Genomic DNA, 24,849 nt, shown 5'->3' with positions numbered 1-24,849 from the left:
TAGTCACTGGGACCAGGCAGAAAGACAGATGCATGCCATTTGTCAGTACATTTGCAAGATACGTTATCCGACTAAATTCCTTGTCCCCATGTTAAATACTTTTAGCTAGCTCAATGTACAATGAATGAATACATGAGTTTGTTTTGAATATTTATTTAATATAAAATACTGAAATTTACAAAATACAAAGACTTTGGCTCCTTTACACCAAGCTTAGACTAACATGATTGATATTCACAGCTGAATAGGCAAATGGATGCTGAGAATCCTATTGAATAAACCATTTAAAATGAAAACTCAAGGAGTACAATACAACAAATATATCTTTGGAAAATAAATGTGTCCATAAAATATTGTATCGTATATAAAATATATTTTTCATATTGTTTGATGTGATATACTATGGCTAAGTTGCATAAAAACAAGCCTGCAGTATTAAAACCTCTTTAGGGGGTATTTTCATTCAAAGTGCTTCAATGCCTCTTTCAACTGACAGACAATGATCATTAGTACCACAATACATTCAAAAATGTCATTTTTTGTTTTGTTTCTGTAAATCAAAACAGGACAGAATTAGTTTTAGTTGTTTGGTTTAAGCTAATCATGACACATTTTACACAGGTATCAGTTGCAGTCATGTATGCAGTGCTTGTGCATTCCAAGGAGGTAGGAAAGTGAACTGAATTCACATAGAATTCCTTTTATCAACACGATTTTAGTAGGATTTAGGGGTTTTAGATTAAAAATATCAGCAGGCTATTAATCTGAAAAAATAGTTCTTTATAAAATTATAATTTCAAGTATGTTTAAGCCACAATCCAGGATTTTTGAGTATATCAATGATGAGTATATACACAGATATACAGTAGGACAGGACTTGCTGATGACAAAGAAATCTCTTTAACTATCTTGTCCACCAATAAGTACAGGCCCATTTCCCCAAATTACATCATTTTTACTTGTTTACTACCGGCTGTTATAATTTTGAACTTGAATCAAGATCTTTACAAACCAATTTGTGTATTAAAGAAATCCAAGAACAAACAGCTAGGCTAAAAATGGGGAATGGTGTCAGAGCAGCTATACTCCAAATCTGGATTGGGCCTTTAAATAAAAGCTTTGTTTCTGACACTCCATTTATATGGAAAGGAAGTTATAAAAAGGAAATATATATTACACAATTCAACTACATCAACAAAATACATTAGAAAAGTAATATGAAATCTCATTTCTTCTTCTTATCTTGGGTACATCTAGGGCAAAACCTGAAAGATGAGATGGCAATGAACACACCAAGAAATAAGAATTCTATACAAAGATTTCCACTGCACAGGCAGAAATGCAGCCCACCAAACAATGTATGTTTAAAAACTTACCATTTTCCCTTGGGCTTTGTAGCGAGATCAACACAAGCGAAGTGAAACCACTCAATTGGACACTGAAAATTGTCATGAAAAACATTTTACTGTTACTCTTGCCATTTTTAAAGTTTGCGCAAAATACTGTAATGACACCGTTAAAACTTACGTCAGGGTTATCACAACCAATCATCTCTCCATATGACACCTGATGGCACAGGCAGTATGTGGGCTCATTGGGATCAACTGGCATGTCCAAAACATCTGACGGCTGCATTTGCAGGAGAGTATCACTCAGGAGGTCTGGGCTAGGGTTACAACAGAACAAATGGACAGAATTAAATGAGACTATACAGTATACATACACAGTATACAGCCATTGTCAGGCAGACGAATGGGCAACAGTTAAAACAGCTTCTTTAAATTTGAAGTGTTGAAATTAAGGGGAAATGCATTCAATTAGTCAGATATTCATATGCCATTATATTGATTTATTTTCAACTGTTAGGAAACTTTGTGTCACATCCAAGACATACACAACACAGCATAACTTGATTTCATAGCTGAACACAAACAGATTACACTTTAGCAGAGGTGGCATGATGTTTGGGGGTTAGCATGAACACATCTCCAGAATCACATAAAACACTTCCTTGTTAACTCTATATTCCGATCATTGCTAGTGTTTGTTCAGTTCAGAAAGAGCGGTCTCTAGCTCTTTAGTAAACAGAAAATACTGTACATTTTTTCATTACAGTAAACTGTACCAATTAGATCTCATCAGGAAAGAGCTCGTACATATTGAGGGTAAACAAGTGCAATTAGAACTGTGATGAAACAAAAACAAATTAGCAGACATATTGGATCTGGAACAATTATATTGGAAGCTAATAAATGATCTGTGAGGGATTCTCTCTCCTGATTGGATAAAATCTATAAAAAGTGGTTTGCTGAGTCCAAGTCAATATGACATTGGGCTTACACTGAGATTTATCCTGTAAAGAAGGCATCGCCACATCTCAATATTCATCCAGCTACAGAGAAAACCAGTGGTCCCTCAGAAGAAGTACCTGTTTTTAAGCTTCTTCCTGGGAGAGTCTTCATCAGAGCTTTTCCTTCCTCTTGCCTTAGACCCACGCTTCTCTCTCAGGCTTCTGGATTCAGCCTGGCCCTCTGAGCAAAAACAAGTCATGGATATGCATGAGCACACAAATGTTATTATTTGGAGAAAGTGCTCTCTGAATTAGCCTTTCGGTAATGCGAACAAAAACCGAGGCTAGCCTTTCAGTGACCAGACTTACTTTTCAGTGCTCTTCCATCTGGACTTTCATAGCCGCTCACCTCCAGCTTCTCTTTCAGTTCATTCTCAAACCGCGCTAGGTCAGCATCCAGCCTACGGATGTGCTTGTCCACCTGCAACACACAGATTATGTGTGAACTTGTTTTTAATTGTAACCACTTTCAAACAGGCGTCCCCTATTTATTTATGAACTTATAGACAGAGAAGACATGTTGCAAGTATGTTGTAGATTGGCTATTTCTGCCACAGACTAGTATGAAATACGGTGCAAGTGTATAAAGAAATTCTAATTAATTTGTGGTAAATGTATTACAATGGGATAAATGCACTAACCATTTCATAGGTCTGCATGGCAAGCTGCACTTTGTCGTCACTGAACTCTTTACATTTGCTGTAAGCATTCTGGATCTTCTGTAGGTGTTCCACCCTCTGTTCTGAAGCCAGGTTTTTCACATTGGCTACGTATTCCTGAGCCAGCTTGTCAATCTCACTTTTTTTCTCTGCAGGAAGTAAAAACAAAAACAGAAAATGCACAATGCTAGAAACTTTTTATTTTTGATGATTGATGTAATTTGTATTCTCCATAAACACAGTGACTTTAAATGTGCAGTGCACATAGACCAGTTTAAAACAATTTCAATATTTTAGTCAAAAGCTCTAAATAGTATCACCTTCTGTTCGATTGTCCAGGTCCCGCATTAAAGTAAAGTTCCTCTGCAGCTCACATGGTAGATTCTCAATACCTGAGCAAGAGAATAACTGTTTTACTACAACAGCACCATAATCAGAATCAACACCAAGTAGTAGTATTTGGTTGAAATAACGGCATTGTCAAATTCCCCGCCCAATGGGGCACCCCCTTCATCTAAACTAACGTACATTTGTGTCAGTTCTTATCGTGCTAAACATGACGCACTTTGAGCAATCAAAACATCCCGCCCAGCGTGACGGGAAATGATGGCCACTCCAACAAGTTGTAAACTTGGCTATGTTTTAATAATGTTGTTATGCAGACTTAACACACTAAAAAAACAACAAAGCTAGTGCGACTCAACAACCATACAAATGCAATAAATCGCCGCCCGCATCAGCAGTTTATAGTTAATCTGTTAAGACTAAGAGGGTAATGTAACGTTATAGCAACGTTTGCAGTTTGTGTGTATGTTGTGTACTTTAGTCAAGTGGAGTACCGTTACACTCATGTTTTAATGATAAGCGTGTCTGTTACAAAACTCACTCCATTATGACCTTTATAAGCGAATCAATGCAAGTCCCGTTATAAGGTTTTAAACCCAGCTAGCGTTAACGGCTGTGACGGTTAATCATTATTTAATACCACATACAATTGTTACTTTGCTGGGATTATTGGCGTCTTCATAAAGGCTAGTGTGCGTATAAGTTACTCAAACGATTTAATAATACATTTACTGTCTGAGCACAGACTTACTGTCAAGGTAATGTTCCAAGTATATCGCCGTCGCCATTTCAGGTTAGCTGTGTTGCTAATGCGTTATTTTCCACAAGTTGGCTGGCAGGCTATACCGTAGTGTAGTGGGAGCGCTCGTTTTATGACCCGGGGCGGTCCAGTTGTTATGAATTTAATTTCAAACACACACACACACACACACACACACACACACACACACACAGACTGCAGGCACACACTGTATGTCATGTCAATTGAATGAATACTTATTAGCAATGTGCAGGGAAAAAGCACAGGGATCAATAGTAAGATCTGCTAAGAGGAATTAAACCCAAGAAAGCACTATGGCTTGTTTTCATTGTAAGCTACACAATTAATTGTATAAACAGTTGGAAGTCAAGAAGAAAAATATGTACCGACACACATGTTCATTTGCTGTTATAATAAACATGTATATTAAGGGTAAATAATATTGGTGTTAAGCTTTTTGAAACCAATAGCATCGTTTTTGAGTTGCACTTGTAATGCATACACTGAAATACATGTTTTTCATACACTTTTATTTTATTTTTGAAGTATTTTATTTTCGACATGATTAGTTGATATTTACATTCCCTCGTTGTATTTGTAAAACATATTTAACACAGACCACGTGACATCGACTTGACAGCACTTATTTTCACAGTCAGCTGATGCCTCGTGACGTCATTGACAGTCAGTCAGCCGACTCCTCGCTCTCGCCAAAGATATTGAGGTTCGCGAAGATCGTAAACCTTGTCAAAAAAGAACAGATCTACACAAGCTTGTTGATTTGTTCTGTTTGGGGCCAGTGGCATCTTGATCTCGCTTCTCTCTCTCTCTCATCTCATCTCATATCCTTGTTTGCACTCTCTTCTTGTTTACAGCGACCTACACCATCATCCCACACCACAGAGGACCGCTTCTTAAAAAATAATAATAAAACGACTCCATTAAATAAAGTAAGTAAAGGCGTTTGTCAATATCATGTCTACCGAGGTTGTTCTTATTGTTTAGATTAGAAAGGTTGGTTTATGGTAACGGTTTGGCATTAAGTTAATTTACTGCAGCTGCTGACATTTTTGATCTTTCGAGTTGAACAAGTGTGTAAACTAAAGGCCCAGCAGCTATCTGGGACTGGGTTCACAATACTGGGATCAACAGTCAACACACTGTTCAATTCATCAAAGGTTGTTGATTATTATCCGTTATTAGAAACATGTTCATCAAAGGTTTAACTCAAACCCAGACAGAATATCTGTATGAAAAGGTGACATATGGCCATAACTAAAGAAAGGCCTACACACCCTGCAGTGTCAACATAGTGGGTAAACATAGTTTGACGTGGTCATAGAATAGTGTGTCTCTTTCATGTTATCAGAAATAATAAAAATATGAGATAGTAAATATCGTCAAGTAAAATAGCAGAGGTGAAATTCCCAATCTATGAGTCCTAGCTGCACAGTGAACACGTGTGCCATCTAGTATACAATTTTACTTTTAAATGGGCTTTATAACTCTGTATTCATGTGTTCATTCTTATAACCAATGCCATGTACCGGTAGGTTTTGTAAACCTCCTTCTATGCTTGAGTGAGCAGTGCATATAGACATTTTTGTCATTTTAAAAGGTTTTCGCCTTTAATTAAATTCTCAAAAGGAAATTGAAAGTGTCTATCAAGGAAGCAAAGGCATGTGCTAGTGCTAACTATAAGCTACTCCGTATAAAATGTTTCAACATACATTATTCTAGTAAACTAATCTCATTCTGGTCTTCACACTGTTGAATGTTTTAAAGTACAGTGTTGTGGTCAAAATTCTTGCAGGTGTTTCCTCCAGAATGTCCATTGTGAAAAGCGGTTGGCTTCACCGACAGAGTGAGTAATTCCAACATTTGGGCCCCAGCAGTTTCCATATCTATTTTCTGGAATATATATTTATATATCGGCAGCATGCCTTTTTTTAATGTTTTTTTTTTCGGCTTTCGCCTTTATTTTATATTTTTTTTATAGAGGGACAGACAGTAGGCTGACAGGAAATGGGGGAGAGAGATGGGGGAGTGACATGCAGTAAGGGCCGTCGGGATCGGGAGTCGAACCCGCGGCACACTGCCAGACTCGGGCTACCGGCCAAGGTGCCTGGACCGCTGAGCCACGGCCCAGGCCGGCAGCATGGCTTTTTAGGGCCAGACATACAGCAACCGTAGAAGAATAATAGTTGATCTAGGTTTAGGACATTGTGTCAAATATCAGTGTTCAATGTATGATGGTGTATTTATCATCTTTGGGCATACGTGCATACTACTGCATAGTATATGTGGGGAATATACATTTAATAACTTCTGGTGTAATTCAATTTGACTGTCTAAGGCACAATATTACGTCGTTGGAAGAAAAACTGGTTTGACTTGTCGGCTGATGGACGACTGGTGTTCTATGATGACCAACAGCGACGAGACATGGAGGACGACATCCACATGAAGGTGGACTGCATTAACATCCGCAGTTCTGCTGCATGTCAAGGTACTTTGTCATGGTGACCTCTACTTCTCATACAGTATGTTAACCACGTGAACCCTGGTGTCCCTATTCTGGGTGTGTAACAATAGGCAAACATCCAGTGAGATCTACAAGCTCACAACACATAGCAACGAGACGTGTTGTGAGATTGTAGAGATGCTATTTTGTGGCAAGGAGATGGTGTAGACTAGAGGGGAAAAAGTACAGGGCTAAAGTACGGGGCTAAGTATAGACCCCTGGGGAACCCCGGTGAACAAAACACTCACCTTGGGCTTGGGTCCTGTGCTGTGCTAGTGCTTCATCACCTGTGCTGTGCTCCTCCCCAGAGCTGAACCCACCAGAGGGAAAGGGTCGGGATGCCTTGCTTCAGATCGTTTGTCGTGACGGACGGGTCATCAGCCTCTGTGCTGACGGTGCAGATGATTCTATGTAAGAGACCTTACCAGTTGTCTTTAATGTTCTTATTCACCCATATTGTCAGTTAGGTTGAGCAAGGATACTGGTACCATCATTTGTATTTTTTCTTTGCCGTCTATGCAGTTCATAGTAAAGCTGGCTTCAAAAAGCTTATTTTGCACCCTTTATTTCAGGGCATGGACCATGGCTCTTCAAGATGCTAGACTTAACACAGTGAGTTGTTGTTTTTTGCTGTGGGGCAAGAGAATTGTATTGTATTGTTAATTATTACACTGAAAGTGTTTCTCTATTTGTATGAGTCTGATATAGATTTCTTTGAACTAGGTCCAGGACATGCATTTATTATGTGTTTATTATACTGTACATTATTGTTTTTGCGATATCTTGAGGAAAGTATTGTATGGCCAGAACGACTGACATACTGTATAGCTATCCTTGGAGTCCACTCAAATCACAAAATTGCAAATCTTAATATATGGCTTCAAATGGTCCACACTCCACTCTCGAGGTAGGAATACACTGTTCTGACAATCACTACTATTTTCAGGAGTTAACCTCTTTTAATTATCTTTTTGCAGATGGTCACTCATCAGATTGGATTTGCACAGGAGGTGATTGCATCCGCTCCTCCTCCCTACACAGAATATGAATATGCCCCCCAACCTCAGGTAAAGCACACATACAACTTATACTTTCATACATGCACGGTATTATGTTCTGAAGACAGTACTGAAGCGTAGTACTGTAACTTCAGCTACTTGCTGAAACAGAACTTCAACTGCATGTTTTTACCTGTTTTGTTTGATCTTTGATTTATTTTTCATTAGGTTTATGCACACGACCAATATGGAAACTATGTTCCCCAACAGCCACATGGAACCCAGATTGTGTATGCAGCTGACGGGCAGCCCTATGCCGTAGCTTACCCATATCAGTATCAGTACCAAGGTATGGACTAGGGTTTTAACAGAAGATCAGGAATGTTACATGACATGACACGATGTGAGCTTGTTTTATTTAGTTATTTGTCGTACAACAAAGTATAGGCTGTATGTAAAATAATCTGACCACTTGTACCCTATATACTTTGTTGACCGGAGTCTCCTACGGGGGAAAATGAGGGGCCAATGGCAATTTAGTCATTTAGCACAGTGGTTCCCAAAGTGGGGTTCGGGGACCCCCAGGGGTCCTTGAGGGAGTTCCAGGTGGTCCCCAGCTAAATGATAGTTTGGAAGCAAATGGACCCTTATGGGACTGTAACTCTGAAGAGTTAAATTAACTTTTAATTTTGCAATAATAAATTGGGGTCCCATAGATAGAAATGCCATTAAATGGGGGTCAGTAGACTTTATGCATGTCAAACTGGGGGTCCTTGAAATTAAACGGGTTGAGAATCACTGCTAGAGCCGTACAAATGTATGGGGGTTATATCTTTTCAAATGGGGGTCCACGGGTTAATTTGTGTCAATTTTGGGGTCCTTGACATGAAAAAGTTTGGGAACCACTGATTTAGCAGACACTCTTATCCAGAGCTCATCTTTACACAAAGTTGAAACGCAGTCAAGTTTAAGTTAAAGCTGTTGTCTCACTTGATTCATTTCAGGTTTATGTGTCAATATAACAAACTGGAATTGAAACAGACTGTGTGACATCCGTTTCAGGAGCGTACCCTGCTCCGGGCGTGAACCATGTCATCGTCCGAGAGCGCCAGCATGAGGGCGGCGGAGACGTGGCTCTGGGCATGCTCGCTGGAGCTGCGACAGGATTGGCTCTGGGCTCTCTCTTCTCTGTCTTCTAGTGTCTCTGTAGGAGCCATAACTTGCTTTAAAATGCATATCTAGCGGAACACCATATTTCACGTTCACAGCATTGTAGCTTTATCTCAACGGAGATGGGAGTGCGAGGATAGATACAGTAGGTCAGGCTATTGTCACATATGAATCACGGCTGTGTTGTACCAGTGAGTTAATCCTTGTGTCTTTACCAAAGGCTTCTATTAACACTGTTAGCACTTTGTAATAGCCCCCTCCTGGTTGCTGCAGTTCTCCTCTCCCATTGTTTTGTATGAATATGAATGTACTTATGAAGAAACAATTCTAGTGTGGGGAAAGGGTTATTTGTTTCAGGTTAAGCACGTTTCAGGTCTGTCCCATTGATTATTTATTATTTACTTTGTCAAGACTGAGTATGTTGTTTCCAGCAAATTCATCCTACATTGTTAGTTTGTCTCTCATTTGTTTTGCACAATTCTTTCACCACATGTTCTGCCTTTTTGTTCTTTTTAACCACTTACGCCCTATTTTATACTTTATCGGGGTCATGCAATGAAAATCGCTGATCTACAAACGTACAATGCGCCGCAACATATTGTGAGCTAATAGAAAGCCTATTTCTGAACACGATTATGAACTCCACATGTCCCAAATTGTTGCTTGTGGCTCTACTGTGAACATCCAGTAATTAACGTTTCCCCATGCTTATGTGAGGTGGTGATGGGACCAGAGACATGCAGTGCAGTGAATGGAAGTGTGCACAAGGAACACAAGGATCACTTTAATCTTTAATGTTTAAATTTATGTCAGCATTTTTTGGGCCTTGTGTCATATTGTCACAACAACTAAGTCTGAATGGGGAAACGCTGTACAGTTCAGAACGTCTGGACGTCAAAAAGGGATTTGCCATAAGTCGTAAACCATAATATTTATGTCATACTGTATTTCTTTGCCTTTTTCATCTTCTGGCAGCTGTTGAATCATTCCTCTTGAATCATTTCACTTACACATGGATTGATAAGGGTTTATGGTTGACAGAAGGGCATGCACAAACACTAGTGATGACTTCCACACTCCCTTGAACACTTATATTTACACTTGAATATGTATATTTTCTCATTATTCTGAGATTAAATATTATTAGATTTTATTGTGCTTAAATGTTCACCAATTTGGCCAAAGTGTGCTTTTTAAGCAAATTAATTTCCATTAATGACAAGATGTTAATAAGGTTTTCAGCTCCACTTATTGCACAAGGTTTTCATTTAAACAAACCTTTCCCATGTCTCAAGTGAAAATATTAATATATTGAGTGAATTTAAAAGCCATTATATTTATCTGCTCATATGTACAGTACTACGGTAATAAGATTATGAATTAATCCTGTATTTGACATAAAAATGACATGTATTTTAACTACTAAATTATGTTCCCAAAGTCACAAATGTGTCCTGTATTTTATGTTTTCAACAAACCCACCCAGAACATGCATGTTTTAACAGAAGTACAAAGTCATACTATTTATATATTTGCTAATTCCCAATATTATTTTGTTATGCTGTAAATGTTTTGTTCATTTAACCATAATGAAAACTTTGTAAACCCAAACAGAAACCATTAAGGTATATTCTATAAATAGTTAAGAAGCAATACAACTATAAATACTTAAGGAAATACAGCCGCAGCAACAGGGGATGGACTTTACAAGAAAAACACATCAATCCTGGTTTCTGAACTGTCTATAGCCCACAGACGCAGTAGACAGAAGTTGTATGGCTGAGTAAGAACATTAAAGAAAACTGGAAATTGTCTAATATAATGAGCATTAGTGAGGATCAATTATGTGAAGATACAGTGCTCCTTTTAACCACTTAAACCCCAGCATCTGTATTGTGGGCAAAGCTTTCGGTGAAGATAGCAGATCGACAAGCTCACACACCATGTTGTGACGTTGCACTGCGAGCTTATCAATCCACTATTGTCAGTGAAGGCTTTCCCCACAATATCAGAAAACTGAAAATAACTAGCATAGAGCCCTGAGGGACTCCGCTCAACCATATGGGGTTTAAGTGGTGAAACAGTGAGTGGACACCTGGTGGGAACCACATTTACCCAAGTACTGTATTTAAGTACAATTTTGAGGTTATTTTACTCAACTGTTTGGTGTGTACTGTTGTCCATTCTTCAGTATACTGGAAATTTGATGAACCCAGAAATGGTGATTAGTATAACTTTTATGATAGAAATGTTATCTATAGGCCTAATGGACGAAATTCCGCTTGGTTGCTAAAAGTTACACGTTGAGTCCTGAGTAATTTGAGTAATTAGCATAATATGTGACCATACCATTAACAACCTATAAGGCAAAATATTAAAAATGTCATCATGTGCCACTTGCCCACATAGCCACTTGCTCGTCACATTTCATTGTGATGACGGCTATGGCCGTTATTTGCCCAAGTATTTTTTGTGCAAAACTAAAGCTTGGAATGGATTCAGAATCATGAAAACCCCCTTGACATGTCACATGCTACTTAAAGAATGGTGGTTTTTTTTTGCCTTATATAGATTGTTAATGGTATGGTCACATATTATGCTAATTACTCAAATTGATCAACGTGCAACTTTTAGCAACAAAGCTTAATCTCATCTGCTAAGCCTATAGATGACATTTAAATAATAAAAATGTATAGGCCTACTAACCAACATTTCTAGGTCTAACATGGGACCTATGGGGGCTTCCAGTAGACTAGGGGCTCCATTTTTGTCACCGCTAAACCCCTTATCCCTAAACGTCTTTGCCTTTTTTACTATTTTGAAAAAACATTTTTTAATAGTTCAACTAGCCAATCTAGATTGACACGTTGTGAGCTTGTAGACTGGCCATTTTAACTATTCAAAAATGTTTAGCAAAATAGTAAAAAAAGGCAAAGAAGTTTAGGGATAAGGGGTTTAGCGGTGACGAAAATGGAGCCCTCTAGGTCTACTTCATACTTCTACTCCACTACAATCACAGTCACTTTGTAGATTTTGATTTATTACAAAATATACATTAACCACTTCAGTTCTATATATACAGGCTATTTGAAAATAGAAGATCTACAAGCTCACACTGGGCACATTGGCATAATACAAAATAATATTTATATTTTAGGAATGCGAAATGACTGAAATTTATGAAATAAGAAGCAGCAAATTCTTTTCAATGCATAAGGTGACAGTTTTGGTTAAAACACAGCCATCTAGCGACCTCTACTAGTCAGTGTTTTACCTATTTCAGAGTAAATAAATTCTCAGGGGACCAGGCAATTATTTTTACAATTTCCACATGAATTAACAAAATGTACAGTTTTATTACACCCATTAAAAAAGCAAATAAAACATCAGCAAAATATTTAGAATGTTACAACACCAGGGGGAAAATATTCAAATAAAAATAATTGCATATCAAAGGACACAGAAAATTATGCACTTTGCAAATTGACATCTATCGAAATCTAACGAACAAATGCCTTTCTCTCATGTTCACATTCACATCTACAGTGTATGTCCAACTGCATCTCAACTGCAATCAAAAGCAGGCACCACATATAGATCTTTTAACAGGTTTGTAATGTTTAGTTGCTGTCTGTAATCAGCACTGTCAGTGTATTTCTCCACAGCAAAAGTGCAGCCAAACAGCGGAAGTCTTGGGTTGTCATAAACTATTTGCATTCCAGAGTTTTGGATGTAGAGCCTGTAGGATGCGACCACTCTTTGTAAGATCTGCAGGCAGTTCATTGCTCTGTAAAAAAGATACAACACCAGTTAAGGCATCACACAAAGTGTTGCAATATATCTGCGCTATGTATCATGCCCTACTTAAAATCTAAGGCTTTGTTCAGACTGCAGTCAAATCTGATTTGTTTCTTCTGATAAAACCAATCAATCGCCAAATTGTAGCGTAATGTATTTAAGTACAATTTGCTTCAACTCCTACATCAAATACTTGTCAGAGTGGGGCGCCCCCTTACAGGGCGTCCCCAGTTAAAAAATGATTATTTTGGAGGTCACGGCCTGAGAAGGTTGAGAACCACTGCTCTACAGTCTACAGTACCTTGTTGGGAAGTGTGGGGTCTGCATTGGCCCCAAGCAGCAATGAAACAGTTTTAAGATTTCCACCCATAACAGCAGCATGGAGTACAGTAGAGCCATTCTGGAAACAGCAAAAATGACCATAAAAAACAAAACAAAAAAACATATTGTCACTTTTGGGTAGAAACCTTGTGAATCCACCAAAAATGTTTTGTTATTATTATTTTAAAAACAATGTAATACTGAAAATAGCTGATCTACAAGCTCACAACAACTTTCATTGCGAGGCGCTGGGAGCTTGTATATCTACTATTTTCACTAGTTTTGTGTGACGGAGTAGGGCATTCATCAACGAAAAAGCTAAACATTTTGAAATACGAAGTAGACAATATTTGAAGGAATTGTATTAGGAAGAAAGCCAACACACATGGTAGCATCTCCTACCTTGAGAAGGCCCAATGTGGGAGAAAACTTTAGGAGTTCCTCAATGACGTCATTATGGCCCTTGAAGGCTGCCTTGAATAATGCTGTTGATCCATCCTACGAAGAGACAGCAGCTTAACACATACTGTAGTCTACAACCCTTTCAAATTAAGTTCCTGATCCCTGATAACAAGAGCACAACCGGAGACAAGAAGCTGCCCATAATGCTGTTAATGTGCTTTGCCTGTCGATATGCTTCCAATCTAACTTGTTCCTCAGACATTACTCTTAATGTAATCTGGGAACACAGAGATTGTAATTTATGACTAAGGATTGACCAGATAAACAAAGATGGTGACTCTCTGATTTGATGTCATTAGTGCTCTTCACAACTGACTGACTCTGACACTGCAAAGCTTCATTAACCCCTTTCAACTTCCATATTTTGGGCATGTCATTACTCATAATAGGAGAAAGTTGTATTTTGTATTATTATTATTTTTTAATAATGCAAATAACAGATCTACAGTACAATCTCACATCGCGTCACGCTGTGGCGTGTTGTGAGCTTGTAGATCAACAATTTTCACTATTCGTAGCAAGTATACGGCCAAGTAATTACAAATTACTTGTCTGTCAGCATCCCGATCTGCACCGCGTAAAAGCAGGACCTTGACTACTTCACTCTGGCCCATCTGGGCTGCCATCCACAGGGGGGCAGTGCCATCCTGGACAGTAAAGAGAAGGAGAAGAGAAATATATCTGTTCATTGGAGTGATGCGCCAACACAGCGACCATATTGGTCAGATCAAGCTGCATGTCTACATGCATGTAGACATGCTCTATTGAAGCAGGTCTCTCCACAATGAAATTTGTTCATAACTCGCTGAACTTTCAAGCGGTAATGCCAAACATGTAGTTATGACCCTAGCCATATATTTTGTTAAATAAAAAATGTATTTTCATACCAAAACATTTATCTTCCTAGTATTACATAATATACAACGATGTATGACACACTTATGTATGATCTATGTATTTTATGACACACTCACTCGTCGATAAACATGTATTCATGCCGGTGGGGAATTTCACAAGTGCATTGCAATAAGTGTATAAACAGTCTTTAGCGGTGGCAATTCAAACCCACCTCCACAGTCCACACACATGACTACCCATCTGATAGATGCTTTTGTTTTTGATTGCGAAGGCCATGGATTCAGAGCAGGCAGGGTCCCATTTTAAATAAAGTGCAAACTCTGCCCAGCTGGTACATCAATGCCTGCCTGGGTCGGAAGCCCCAATGCACTCATTGACAGCTGATGCCCCATATGATTCAGTGTGGATTTATGGATGATGACAAACGTATACATGTAAACATTAGTTTACAGTGGTAACATCATGGAGTGGCTAAATGTTGGGTCCCAGGTAAAAAGCAATTACTTACTCAACAGACTATAAGTTACCTCACCTCCCTTTGTTGATTCACTTTGGCACCAGATGACAACAATTGACGTATGACATTCACATGGCCCTCCTGGGCCGCAAGAAAAAGAGGGGTGGCACCATCCTGAAACAGAACACGAGAATCTCACTTCTGCAAAGAAGTGCTGGCATTTGACGCAGGTAATGTTGAGCGGATGGCTCAATACAATTGTCAGCGGAGCCCAGCTTCAGATTGTATTTAAGTCAATCATAGCCTCCCTATGCTTAACAGAAAAGTAAAAGCTAAGGGAACACAAACAAGATAGACTTTTGTCTCTGACACAAACGGCATATCACTGTCCTGTGTACTCGGGCCATGTCTGTGTACTGCTACGGACACTCTGGCATTTGTCATCATTGTCTGATTCAGCAGGTGAAAGAAACAGAAATCTGAGTGGTTGAATTCTAGCAATTGGGACTGCATGTACAACTGCAGAGACATACACATAGAGTAAAGACAACGTGACTCTAACGTTACGTGTGAAGGGTGTGTAGATGCATAAGGGGCTCACATGCAGCAGGTCATGTACATTGGCCCCGTTCTTCAACAGAGTGTCCACCACTTTGGAGTGGCCGTGCTGGCAAGCAACGGTGAGAGCCGTGCCGCCGTCCTGCCAAAAACACGTTAAGGTTTTAGGTGACAGTGTAACTAATAGTAGCATTACAGGGAAGAGCTCACGATTCTGTTTAAACATTTGGACACTCTCAGACTTCTACAGTATATTAATAAGTTATGATAAAAAGGTTTGAGAACCACTGGTATATGATAAGAAATATAGGGAACTAATATCAGCAGAACATCCACAGTCTAAATACTAGAGGTCCTTGTCCTGATTCCCATTAGTACCTTTGTCTGGAATTCAGTCGAGGCACCAAATTCGAAAAGGAGCTTCACAATGTCACTGTGACCTGCCTGGGAGGCGAAGAACAGGGCAGTAGAGCCTGTCTGAGAAAACAAATATATAATACTGCATATTATACTGTATATAGGGTACACATACACACACCTCCACCTCTAAACACACACACACACACACACACACACACACACACACACACACACACACACACACACACACACACACACACACACACACACACACACACACACACACACACACACAGTGGTGTAGTCTACCGTTATATGCTATGTATTATACATAGTATGCTGTGCCAAAGTTTTGGAGAGAAAAACTCGTATACAGTCTGCTAATCCTTTCATTCATTGACCAGCATATACCAATACCATCTGAAAAAATCTAGGCTACAGCATTGCACATACTGTATGTATAGTGGCCATTTACATTTTAAAGATATTTGTCGACGTATACCTGTACCTGGCTACAAGCCATGGTAAGAACAGATTTTGTGTGTCAAATATCTATTTAGAGAAAGAATGGCTCAATATCTCGTTCACTTTTTAAAGACACATGCAGTGTCTGCTGTGAACCTTCCGTTTGTTATCCAGAAAAGGACAGAAATATGCAATGCCCTGTATTGTTTGGTAACATTCCTACCTCTCTCTGGTAGTTGATGTCTGCTCCTTGCATGATCAGCTCTTTACAACAGTCGCTATGGCCATTGTACGAAGCCACCATCAATGCCGTGGTTCCATTCTGAAAAGATAAACAATAAAGCATAAACAGTAAAGCTTAATATATATACTTATCGCTCAACCAAAAATAAACACACACATCTTCAAATTTAAAAAATGAGACGCACTGAATCACATTTTTCATTTGAAGGTTGACTCACTGGCAAACTATGCTTTGTCCAGCCGGATCCTTGATAATGACAGCTTTACTGCACATTACCGCGATGAAGAGACGCCTCAGTATTTAGCAAATCTCTCATGAAATGATGATGACTTCAGTTCAACCAACACTTACATTACACAGAAATGAATATGCTCTCATACTTTATTATGAGTGGAGAGAAACAAAAAAAGCACATCCATTGTGGGTTTTAACTTGCTGCTGCTAATACTTTTTTATGTTGTTGAAACGTCTTGAACACACACGCACACACACACACACACACACACACACACACACACACACACACACACACACACACACACACACACACATGCAAAGACAAGTAAAGCAGTTGAAGCTGACAAGCTGTCATCCTCTCCTACCAGTACCACAGGTGTTTTATGAAACACCACTTGAAACCCAGCATCCATATTCTGGGGGGAATATTAGCCAATGAAACATTGCTGATCTACAAGCACACAAAGTGTCACATTGTGAATGTGATGCTTTGTGGCATGCATGTGCTTATACTGTAGATCAGCAATTGTTGGTGACGAGAGCTTTGGTGTAGAGTGCAAAAAAGAAGAGCGTACCAAGTACAGTTGCAACTCAGGTCCGTTTTACTAAGTATAGAGTGTTTTTAAGACAGTGCTTAAAGCGTGCAGCGGATGAGTCGGGGGGAGGCATGCAGTGTCCGTACACTGTCTCTGCAGTCTGCGTCCACGCGGCCACTGTTGAGGAGCAGCTGAAGCAGAGCCAGGTTCCCCTTCCCAGCGGCCCAGAACACAGCGTTAGCCAGAGGCGTTTCCTTCTGTTGGGGTAAATAAATACACAGCAACAACAGCCATGGGCCCACGGGCACCGCTATTATAAAGCATTACAGGCAGCATTTACACCAGTGTGCGCAAACAACAGCAAGGCCTCACCTCAACGTCATTTTGGAATTATGGCATAAATGACATTGTCAGCTAAATAACCGGAGGTTGCAGGAAACTTCAGTGGCCAAATAATCATCAGAATACATCCTCCCAAATGCACACGCGCACGGCACGCAGTGGACGGCTGGACGCACACATGCACAAACATAGTTGTCTTACTATCATTGTGGGGGTGTCAAAAGCATATATTTTTTTCATGTAAAACATGATCTTTTGGCACAGCCCCCCTACCCCTAACCTCTCACCTCAACCCTTATGTTACCAATCCTGACAAAATCTCTCTCTTAACCAGGAAAAAAAATACTTTTCGTTCAATTTCTTGGATTTATTGCCTTATAGCCTACTCGTTGGCTTAAACATAAAATGTTGGTCCTGGTCCCCCACAAATATAATAATAAAACACGCACGCACGCACGGTCGCACGCACACAAACACACACACACACACACACACACACACGCACGAGTGACACGACACAGGCGCATCACAACTACTCATAGGACTTGCTACTGCATAACTATGATGATATAGTCAATGAAGATCACATCATGCAACCATCTAATTCCAGTTTATACTCATATCCTCAGAGAGATTTAAATATAGATCCACCAGGTGAAAACAACAGACATATTTTTGGAAAGTATAGTGTACACTTACAGACAGAGACAGTAGCCAAGTGTTAGGGTGATCTGATTTAGCCCTGCGATGTTGTTTGCAGGAAAAAAGCAATATGGTAATTTACCTTGAAAGACATTGTGCAGACTTCATTCGTGACTCATGCTTCTTCTTGCGTAGTCATTCATTAAAGATGAAGATGATAGGGGCCACACGCAGCTGATGAGCGCCACACGTCTATTTTGCCGCACTGTGTTTGGGTGTTGGCGGCGTCAGCCCGCCGACATAATGACAACACAACACACGCACACGGTCGGCTCAGTTGGTCCTCTGCAGCACCGCATGCAACGCATACCACTGACCACTGGGCAGCGCTGTTCAGTCTATTTCTTCTGGCCTTGAATTCATCCTAAATCCTGCATGCATTTTAAAAGCATCCGCCAAGTGTTTGTTTGTTTGCCTTTTTGTTTGTATTTTTTTGTCATATGCCTACTTACTCTGTGATGTAACAGCAGCTTGACTAACAGGCAATTTCTTTCTTAGTTTATTGTTGTATAGGCTATATATTTTTTTATTTATTTACTATACATTTTATTATTATATATGTTATACATACTGTATATTGAAAACACAATATGTATTGACTTTGGTAGGCTTTTCAGCAAACTGAAAAACACGTTGGGGGTCCCGGCCGACCTGCAGGGTTGAGTCACTCACCACTGAGGTTAGATGACATCATACAGTACTGCATGTCTGGAACCTTGTGGATGGGAACTGAGTTGGTGTCAGGTATCATTATGCACAGTTATGGTAATTGAGGGATTTGACATATAGCAGTTCTTTGGGCACGCTGTCAATAATCATAGAGGTATTACCTGGGAGGAGCAGAGGAAAGTGTCTTGTTTTTGTTGACTAAATGTTCCTCTCAGGTGTTGTGTCATAACTGTTGGTGCAGGGATTAGGACAAGTATAGTGGAAACATGCACTTCTAGCAAATCTATATAAGAAAATGTACAGTGGCATGGCTGCATCACAGTACAGAGTCACTCAGGACAACATGGGAACGAATCTGCTTCACAGCCAGGCGGGTAAGTTGACTGTAACTACAACTACATGTTTACATTTAAACTACAGTTAGATTAGTTAATTAGAGTCTGCATGGGAAATGTGATTTTCTTTTCTTTGCAGAATCAGCTATTGTTTATGAATTAATGCACCTTATGCTCAAGAAGTTTTGGGGAAATTAACAAAACTATCCTATAGTAAGTCTAGAGAAGACTAGACTGTAGCTATAGCTATCAAAATAGCTGTAAATAATATTCCCTCTGATATTTCACTAGGCTTTATGAGATTTAATTTGTAAGGAGTGTAATTGCAACACGTTGCTTCTGTGTGGGCTTGGGGCTACATAACTTATTTAATATTCAATAACCAAGCCACAACCCCAAACCTTTCCTCTCCCACCACTTACTGCAGGGTCATTTCAGTAATAGCATCACATAATGTACAGTATTCTTCTTCTTCTTCTTCTTTAAATTGAACTACATGGAACCCACCCAGAAGCAGAAACCTTTGTGTTTTGCCATCCCATGTTTTCTATTAAAGTTTAATATAGCTTGGGTACAGTGTGGACAATGTGCATTGTGAATTTGTGAGTTTGCAGATCTGCTATTTTCAAAAGTGAAATGGGGACATTCTACCTAATGAGTACTTTCTACTTTTGGTACTTTTAAGTATATTTAATACCAAAACCATTGTACTTTTACTCAAGTAAACTTTGAATTCCAGACTTTTACTTATTATTTTCTACATTGCAGTATTCATACATTGCAGTATTCATACTGAGGATACTCAAGTGTTTGTTTCCACCACTGTGTGTCCGCACGGTGCCTCCAGTCCAGTGGAGCAGCTGCATGGTGCGAGCGGCGCTCCTCTGTGCTCTGCTGTGGGGACCACTGCACGCCACAGAGACCGAGGAGGAAGAGGAGGTGGCGGCGGCGGGAGGACGCGGAGGAGTGCTGTCAGACTGGGATGTGTGGAAGCTCTCCAATGGCGTCAGCTACGATGACACGGTTAGATTTACCTTCTCCTGCTTCTAGGGGTTTGTATCCACCGCCACAGTGCATCCAGCTTGGCAGAGCGTCTATACAAACACAGTTCTATGCCTACATTGCAGAGAGCTTTAGATTGTGTCAAAGGTCATGTCTCACCTCTAGACACATGGATCTGACACAAAGTTTGACCTGATGGTCAAGATTGAATTTATCTAAGTTGGCACTTGCATAGGAAACCACGTTCAAATCCGTGGTAGAAGAGTAAAGCTTTAATTAACTCAATAACTATTATTATTAGGCCTAAACTTATGTTAATTAATACATTATATACTGTTGTTTTGTTTAATATATCAATTATATGACTATGTATGATATACGGCACTTAGAAGTTGCATTACTATTTGCCACTTTGTAATGTTATCATTATTATGCCACTTTTACCTTGATAACCAAGCAGCCTGTTTGGTGTGTTGGCTCACACAGCGCAGCGAAATGCACAGGAGAGTCGTCTGGCAGCAGAACAAGCGGGAGATCGAAGAGAACAATGCAGGCTTTTACACTGGAACAAAGATGTTCACCATGGCCATGAATAAATACGGAGATTTGGTAAGAATTATTACAATTTGGAACCCCCTCAAGGAAAACTGAGTCCCTGGACCCCACCCCAGAAACACTGATCTAAATAATTGTGTCTTTCACGGTCTAAAGTTGCTTAAACTGTGTTTTGTTTAGGTGTGTAAATTTCAATGAGTTATTCTACCAAAAATAAAAAATAAATGTTTTAATGTCATGCATAGGGAGCGTTTCTACTTTCTATTAGTTGTCTGAAATAAATTAAACAAGTGGTTTTGATCAACAATGCAGGTTTCTCCAATTCCATCTAAACAGTACAGCAAATAACGTAACAGATACCAATGTCTGACATACTCTCTTTCTTTTCTCAACATTCAGACAAGACAAGAGTACCAGGTTTTACAAGGAGCTGCAATAGACGCTCAATTTGTAAAGAGAGGGAAGAATGTGTCAGCGCGAAAACTGCGTTTCAACGCAGAGAGGCTCGGCATGGGAGGCATGACTGTGGACTACAGGGCTATGGGTTACGTCACTGAGGTCAAAGACCAGGTAAGGACATATTCAACCACTTAAACCAAACCATATACACTGTATACTTAGTAAAACTGACCTGAGTCGGCATTGTATTTGGCGTGCTCCCCCGTCCACCACATCTCTTGTGTGAGCTGGTAAATTGTAATATTGTATGCAAATGTTACAACTCACAATACTGATGCTAGGGGTCAAGTCGTTAAGGGAAGGGAAAGGCTGGTCCCTAAGGGTGAGGAAATTGCTTTGCAGCTTCGCCCAGCTGATGGCTGCACAGATGGCTATGACGCATGAGAGGGAGCTGTTAAGTCAGTTCAGTCATGTTCATGGTCAAGGATACTTCATCTGGGTGAGCTGGGGGTCAAACCGGTTTCTGTCCAATTCCAGACGGCCTTTTTACCTACTCAGGTCGTCCATATTTAGAAATATTAGTATTAGTATTTGAAAACAAAGTGTTCCCGGTGGATCTCTGGCATCATGGTGATGAAGCCATATTGATGACGTTGGCCCAATATGGAGGAGTGGATGGACGAACAGACTGACACACTTATAAACAGATCTCCCTCTTGTTTTAGTCATCCCAATTCCCCAAGCATGCATTGTATATTAATTAATTAACTTATTTATTTATTCGCTGACTGATTGATTGATTGGTTGGTTGGTTGATTGATCGATTGATTGTCTTCTCTCAAAGGGCTATTGTGGCTCGTGCTGGGCCTTCAGCACTACGGGAGCCATCGAGGCCCAGATGTACAAGATGACGGGAGAGCTGGTATCTTTGAGCGAGCAGAACCTGGTGGACTGTTCCAGATCATACGGTACCTACGGCTGCAGTGGCGCCTGGATGGCCAATGCCTACGACTATGTGATCAGTAACGGCCTGCAGTCCACGCTCACCTACCCCTACACATCTGTGGTAAGACAAATCACACCCGTGTGAAGTGTGAACTAAGCGGTGCAGGCCGCTCAACAACACCGCTGGCTGGCTGCAGTAGTTGCTCAGTGTGAATGGCCCTTTAGGCTGCTCAACAGTGTCACTTTGGGTCACCCAGCGGTATTGCAGCTGTTGAGGCCTCGTACTCAGACAGACAGACAGACAGACAGACAGACAGACAGACAGACAGACAGACAGACAGACAGACAGACAGACAGACAGACAGACAGACAGACAGACAGACAGACAGACAGACAGACAGACAGACAGACAGACAGACAGACAGACAGACAGACAGACAGACGCGGCCAGTCATTGGAGCAGTTATAGGCACCGCTCAATCTTTTTCCCCTAGAATATAGGCATACTGGGGTCCAGTGGTTAAAGTTCCTCTGTATTTGTCTCTACACAGGACACCCAGCCATGTTTCTATGACAACAGGATGTCAGTGGCTCACGTCTCAGAATACAGGTTCATCCCCAAAGGGGACGAGCAGGCCCTGGCCGACGCCGTGGCCACAATCGGTCCAATCACAGTGGCCGTAGACGCAGATCATTCAAGCTTCCTGTTCTACAGTTCAGGTTTGTTTTCCGACACACACACACACACACACGCACGTCACACTCACGCACGCACGCACGCACGCACGCACGCACGCACGCACGCACGCACGCACGCACGCACGCACGCACGCACGCACGCACGCACGCACGCACGCACGCACGCACGCACGCACGCACGCACGCACGCACGCACGCACACACACACACACACACACACACACACACACACACACACACACACACACACACACACACACACACACACACACACACACACACACACACACACACACACACACATCTTCACTTGTACAGTTTTGGTCGCAAGACCTTCAAGGAACAGATATTGCATGATGAAGGTCTGTGGCCGAAATGTTTCACCTACATTTGGGGTCACTGATGGCCGAATGGTTAAAGCGTGTTCCGGGTTTGATTTCCGTACAAGCCCGGTGGCGGATCTGCTGCATGTCACTCTTTGACTCTCTCTCCCCGTTTCCTGTCTCTCCTCACTGTACTATCGAATAAAGACAGTAAAGCCCCCAAAATATCTTTCACAAAGGTAGCCTATACAGCCTACTATAGTACTAGTGTAGACAACATGCACTTGACCACATTAGGCAGCCACCCCGCATCTGTCACCAGGACGTTTAAAACATGCAAACATTCTTTCTGTTTTGAACACAGAACAATGAGTTTTTAAGATACTGTACCATTCTCTAACAGGAATATTTGAGGAACCCGCCTGTAACCCCAACAATTTAAGTCATGCAGTCCTGTTGGTTGGCTACGGCTCCGAGGGAGGCCAGGACTACTGGATAATTAAGAACAGGTAGGAGTCATTCAGGACAACCACATTACTTGAAGTGGGATACTTTTTTTTTCTTCTTACAAAGTATGAGTTAGCTCCTAGGGAACATAACAATATTTTAAATTATGGAAATGCATGTATGTTTTTTGTATTTTATTAATTCTTTTCATTATTACCATTTCCCCATGAATGTGTATTTTCCCTCTTCATAGTTGGGGTTCTGGCTGGGGTGAGGGTGGCTACATGCGAATGATCCGGGATGGAAGCAACCACTGTGGCATCGCAAGCTACGCTTTATACCCTATTCTGTGAGCCTGACCACATTCATTACAATCAAGTTGTGCTTCGGCTAGTCGTGATTTTCTTTAACCACTTTTAGCCCTATTTTTAAAAAAAGTTCACAATGCATCGCATTGTATCGTGTTGTGAGTTTGCAAATCAGCGTTTCTCGCTATTTTGTTTAAAGCGGCAGTATATAACATATTTTTTATATGAATACATTTTAATTTTGTCCAATATGTATGGTAGAGAATGTTGATACAACTTTTACATTTAGTTTGGTTGTATTTTGTCTATCTGCTTTTCCATTGAGACATTTAGATCGTGTCAAAGGTCCCACCTAGACACAATAGTATAGGACCCCATCGAAAGCGAGATGATGCATCTCAAGCTTATCATCCAACTAAATTTCAAATAAATATACCCTGAGCAAGCAGGCGGGCTCTATTAGCTCAATGGTAAGAGGAAAGTTACATAGTACACTAAGTACAGCATTAATGTATGAAATGTTTTATATGACATGCCCAAAATAGGGGAGCAATTTGAAAGTGGTTAATAGGTCACCAGAAAGGATATCATACTAGTTCACTCTCTTTTTATTTTTTGTGAACTTGAAAAATTGTGTTGCCCCAAAAATGTAAAACCGCAAAGCACTTTCAGAGATTTGTTTCTTTTCACTGTATGCAGAAATAATCAAATGAAACCATGCACATTTGATTTATGATTAAATGCCAAACATGGCATTCAGTGTTTCCCCTCTGTTGATTTGAAAGTTTAACAAATTCATCATTGTCAATGAAAGATATAGTTTCTTATCATATCTTCATGATACAGTATCTAAAATATGTCAAGGCTGTGAAAGATACTGTCTTGTTTTATTACAGTAATACTTATCTGGAATGTATTATTATAGATTATTAGATTATTGTCATAGATTATGTAGCCTATCATTTTTTTAAATTGTTTAACAATTTAACAGTGACAATGCAAATGCCAGGAGTTCCCAAAA

The 24,849-nt window shown here is 40.2% G+C and overlaps 4 protein-coding genes across 4 annotated transcripts; 2 read left to right on the top strand and 2 right to left on the bottom strand.

Moving 5' to 3' along the window:
- Positions 1-137: 137 nt before the first annotated feature.
- ing5a (inhibitor of growth family, member 5a) lies at positions 138-4,237 on the bottom strand. Its single transcript, XM_079506280.1, has 8 exons — positions 4,106-4,237; positions 3,330-3,401; positions 2,992-3,158; positions 2,660-2,771; positions 2,429-2,531; positions 1,528-1,666; positions 1,377-1,438; positions 138-1,265 (listed from the first exon to the last, which is right to left on the bottom strand). Exons 1-8 carry the CDS (start codon positions 4,140-4,142, stop codon positions 1,226-1,228), a joined length of 732 nt encoding a protein of 243 aa, XP_079362406.1. The 5' UTR covers positions 4,143-4,237; the 3' UTR covers positions 138-1,225.
- Positions 4,238-4,760: 523 nt separating this feature from the next.
- On the top strand, positions 4,761-10,300 carry plekhb2 (pleckstrin homology domain containing, family B (evectins) member 2). Its single transcript, XM_079506282.1, has 9 exons — positions 4,761-4,838; positions 4,990-5,064; positions 5,928-5,978; positions 6,471-6,623; positions 6,947-7,049; positions 7,211-7,250; positions 7,616-7,705; positions 7,865-7,985; positions 8,699-10,300. The coding sequence occupies exons 3-9, from the start codon at positions 5,942-5,944 to the stop codon at positions 8,833-8,835; spliced, it is 681 nt and encodes a 226-aa protein (XP_079362408.1). The 5' UTR covers positions 4,761-4,838; positions 4,990-5,064; positions 5,928-5,941; the 3' UTR covers positions 8,836-10,300.
- Positions 10,301-12,018: 1,718 nt separating this feature from the next.
- ankrd29 (ankyrin repeat domain 29) lies at positions 12,019-18,240 on the bottom strand (the record flags this gene model as incomplete). The annotated part of the gene is made up of 10 exons (XM_079505483.1): positions 12,019-12,593; positions 12,906-13,004; positions 13,328-13,423; positions 13,936-14,034; positions 14,778-14,876; positions 15,304-15,402; positions 15,639-15,737; positions 16,309-16,407; positions 17,249-17,359; positions 18,229-18,240. The coding sequence occupies 10 exons, from the start codon at positions 18,238-18,240 to the stop codon at positions 12,507-12,509; spliced, it is 900 nt and encodes a 299-aa protein (XP_079361609.1). The 3' UTR covers positions 12,019-12,506.
- Positions 18,241-19,098: 858 nt separating this feature from the next.
- On the top strand, positions 19,099-24,297 carry cts12 (cathepsin 12). Its single transcript, XM_079505156.1, has 8 exons — positions 19,099-19,189; positions 19,998-20,173; positions 20,639-20,761; positions 21,107-21,277; positions 21,951-22,172; positions 22,603-22,771; positions 23,477-23,582; positions 23,774-24,297. Exons 1-8 carry the CDS (start codon positions 19,111-19,113, stop codon positions 23,871-23,873), a joined length of 1,146 nt encoding a protein of 381 aa, XP_079361282.1. The 5' UTR covers positions 19,099-19,110; the 3' UTR covers positions 23,874-24,297.
- The last annotated feature ends 552 nt before the right edge of the window (positions 24,298-24,849 follow it).

Source organism: Electrona antarctica (genome assembly GCF_951216825.1).
Source record: "Electrona antarctica genome assembly, chromosome: 7".
In the NCBI taxonomy this organism is placed as follows: domain Eukaryota; kingdom Metazoa; phylum Chordata; class Actinopteri; order Myctophiformes; family Myctophidae; genus Electrona; species Electrona antarctica.
The sequence above is the reverse complement of the archived record's forward strand: the minus strand, read 5'-3'. Positions and strand labels throughout refer to the sequence as shown.

Bases quoted from the DNA above. Each gene is read 5' to 3' on its own strand.
- plekhb2 (XM_079506282.1), top strand. From the start codon at position 5,942: ATGTCCATTGTGAAAAGCGGTTGGCTTCACCGACAGA. The intron at 5,979-6,470 runs GTGAGTAATTCC...TGACTGTCTAAG, and splicing joins CGGTTGGCTTCACCGACAGA to GCACAATATTACGTCGTTGG. The intron at 7,986-8,698 runs GTATGGACTAGG...CATCCGTTTCAG, and splicing joins ATATCAGTATCAGTACCAAG to GAGCGTACCCTGCTCCGGGC.
- ing5a (XM_079506280.1), bottom strand. From the start codon at position 4,142: ATGGCGACGGCGATATACTTGGAACATTACCTTGACA. The intron at 3,159-3,329 runs GTGATACTATTT...TACTTCCTGCAG, and splicing joins CCTGGACAATCGAACAGAAG to AGAAAAAAAGTGAGATTGAC. The intron at 1,667-2,428 runs GTACTTCTTCTG...TTGTAACCCTAG, and splicing joins AGGAAGAAGCTTAAAAACAG to CCCAGACCTCCTGAGTGATA.
- cts12 (XM_079505156.1), top strand. From the start codon at position 19,111: ATGTACAGTGGCATGGCTGCATCACAGTACAGAGTCACTCAGGACAAC. The intron at 20,762-21,106 runs GTAAGAATTATT...CTCAACATTCAG, and splicing joins TGAATAAATACGGAGATTTG to ACAAGACAAGAGTACCAGGT. The intron at 22,173-22,602 runs GTAAGACAAATC...GTCTCTACACAG, and splicing joins CCTACCCCTACACATCTGTG to GACACCCAGCCATGTTTCTA.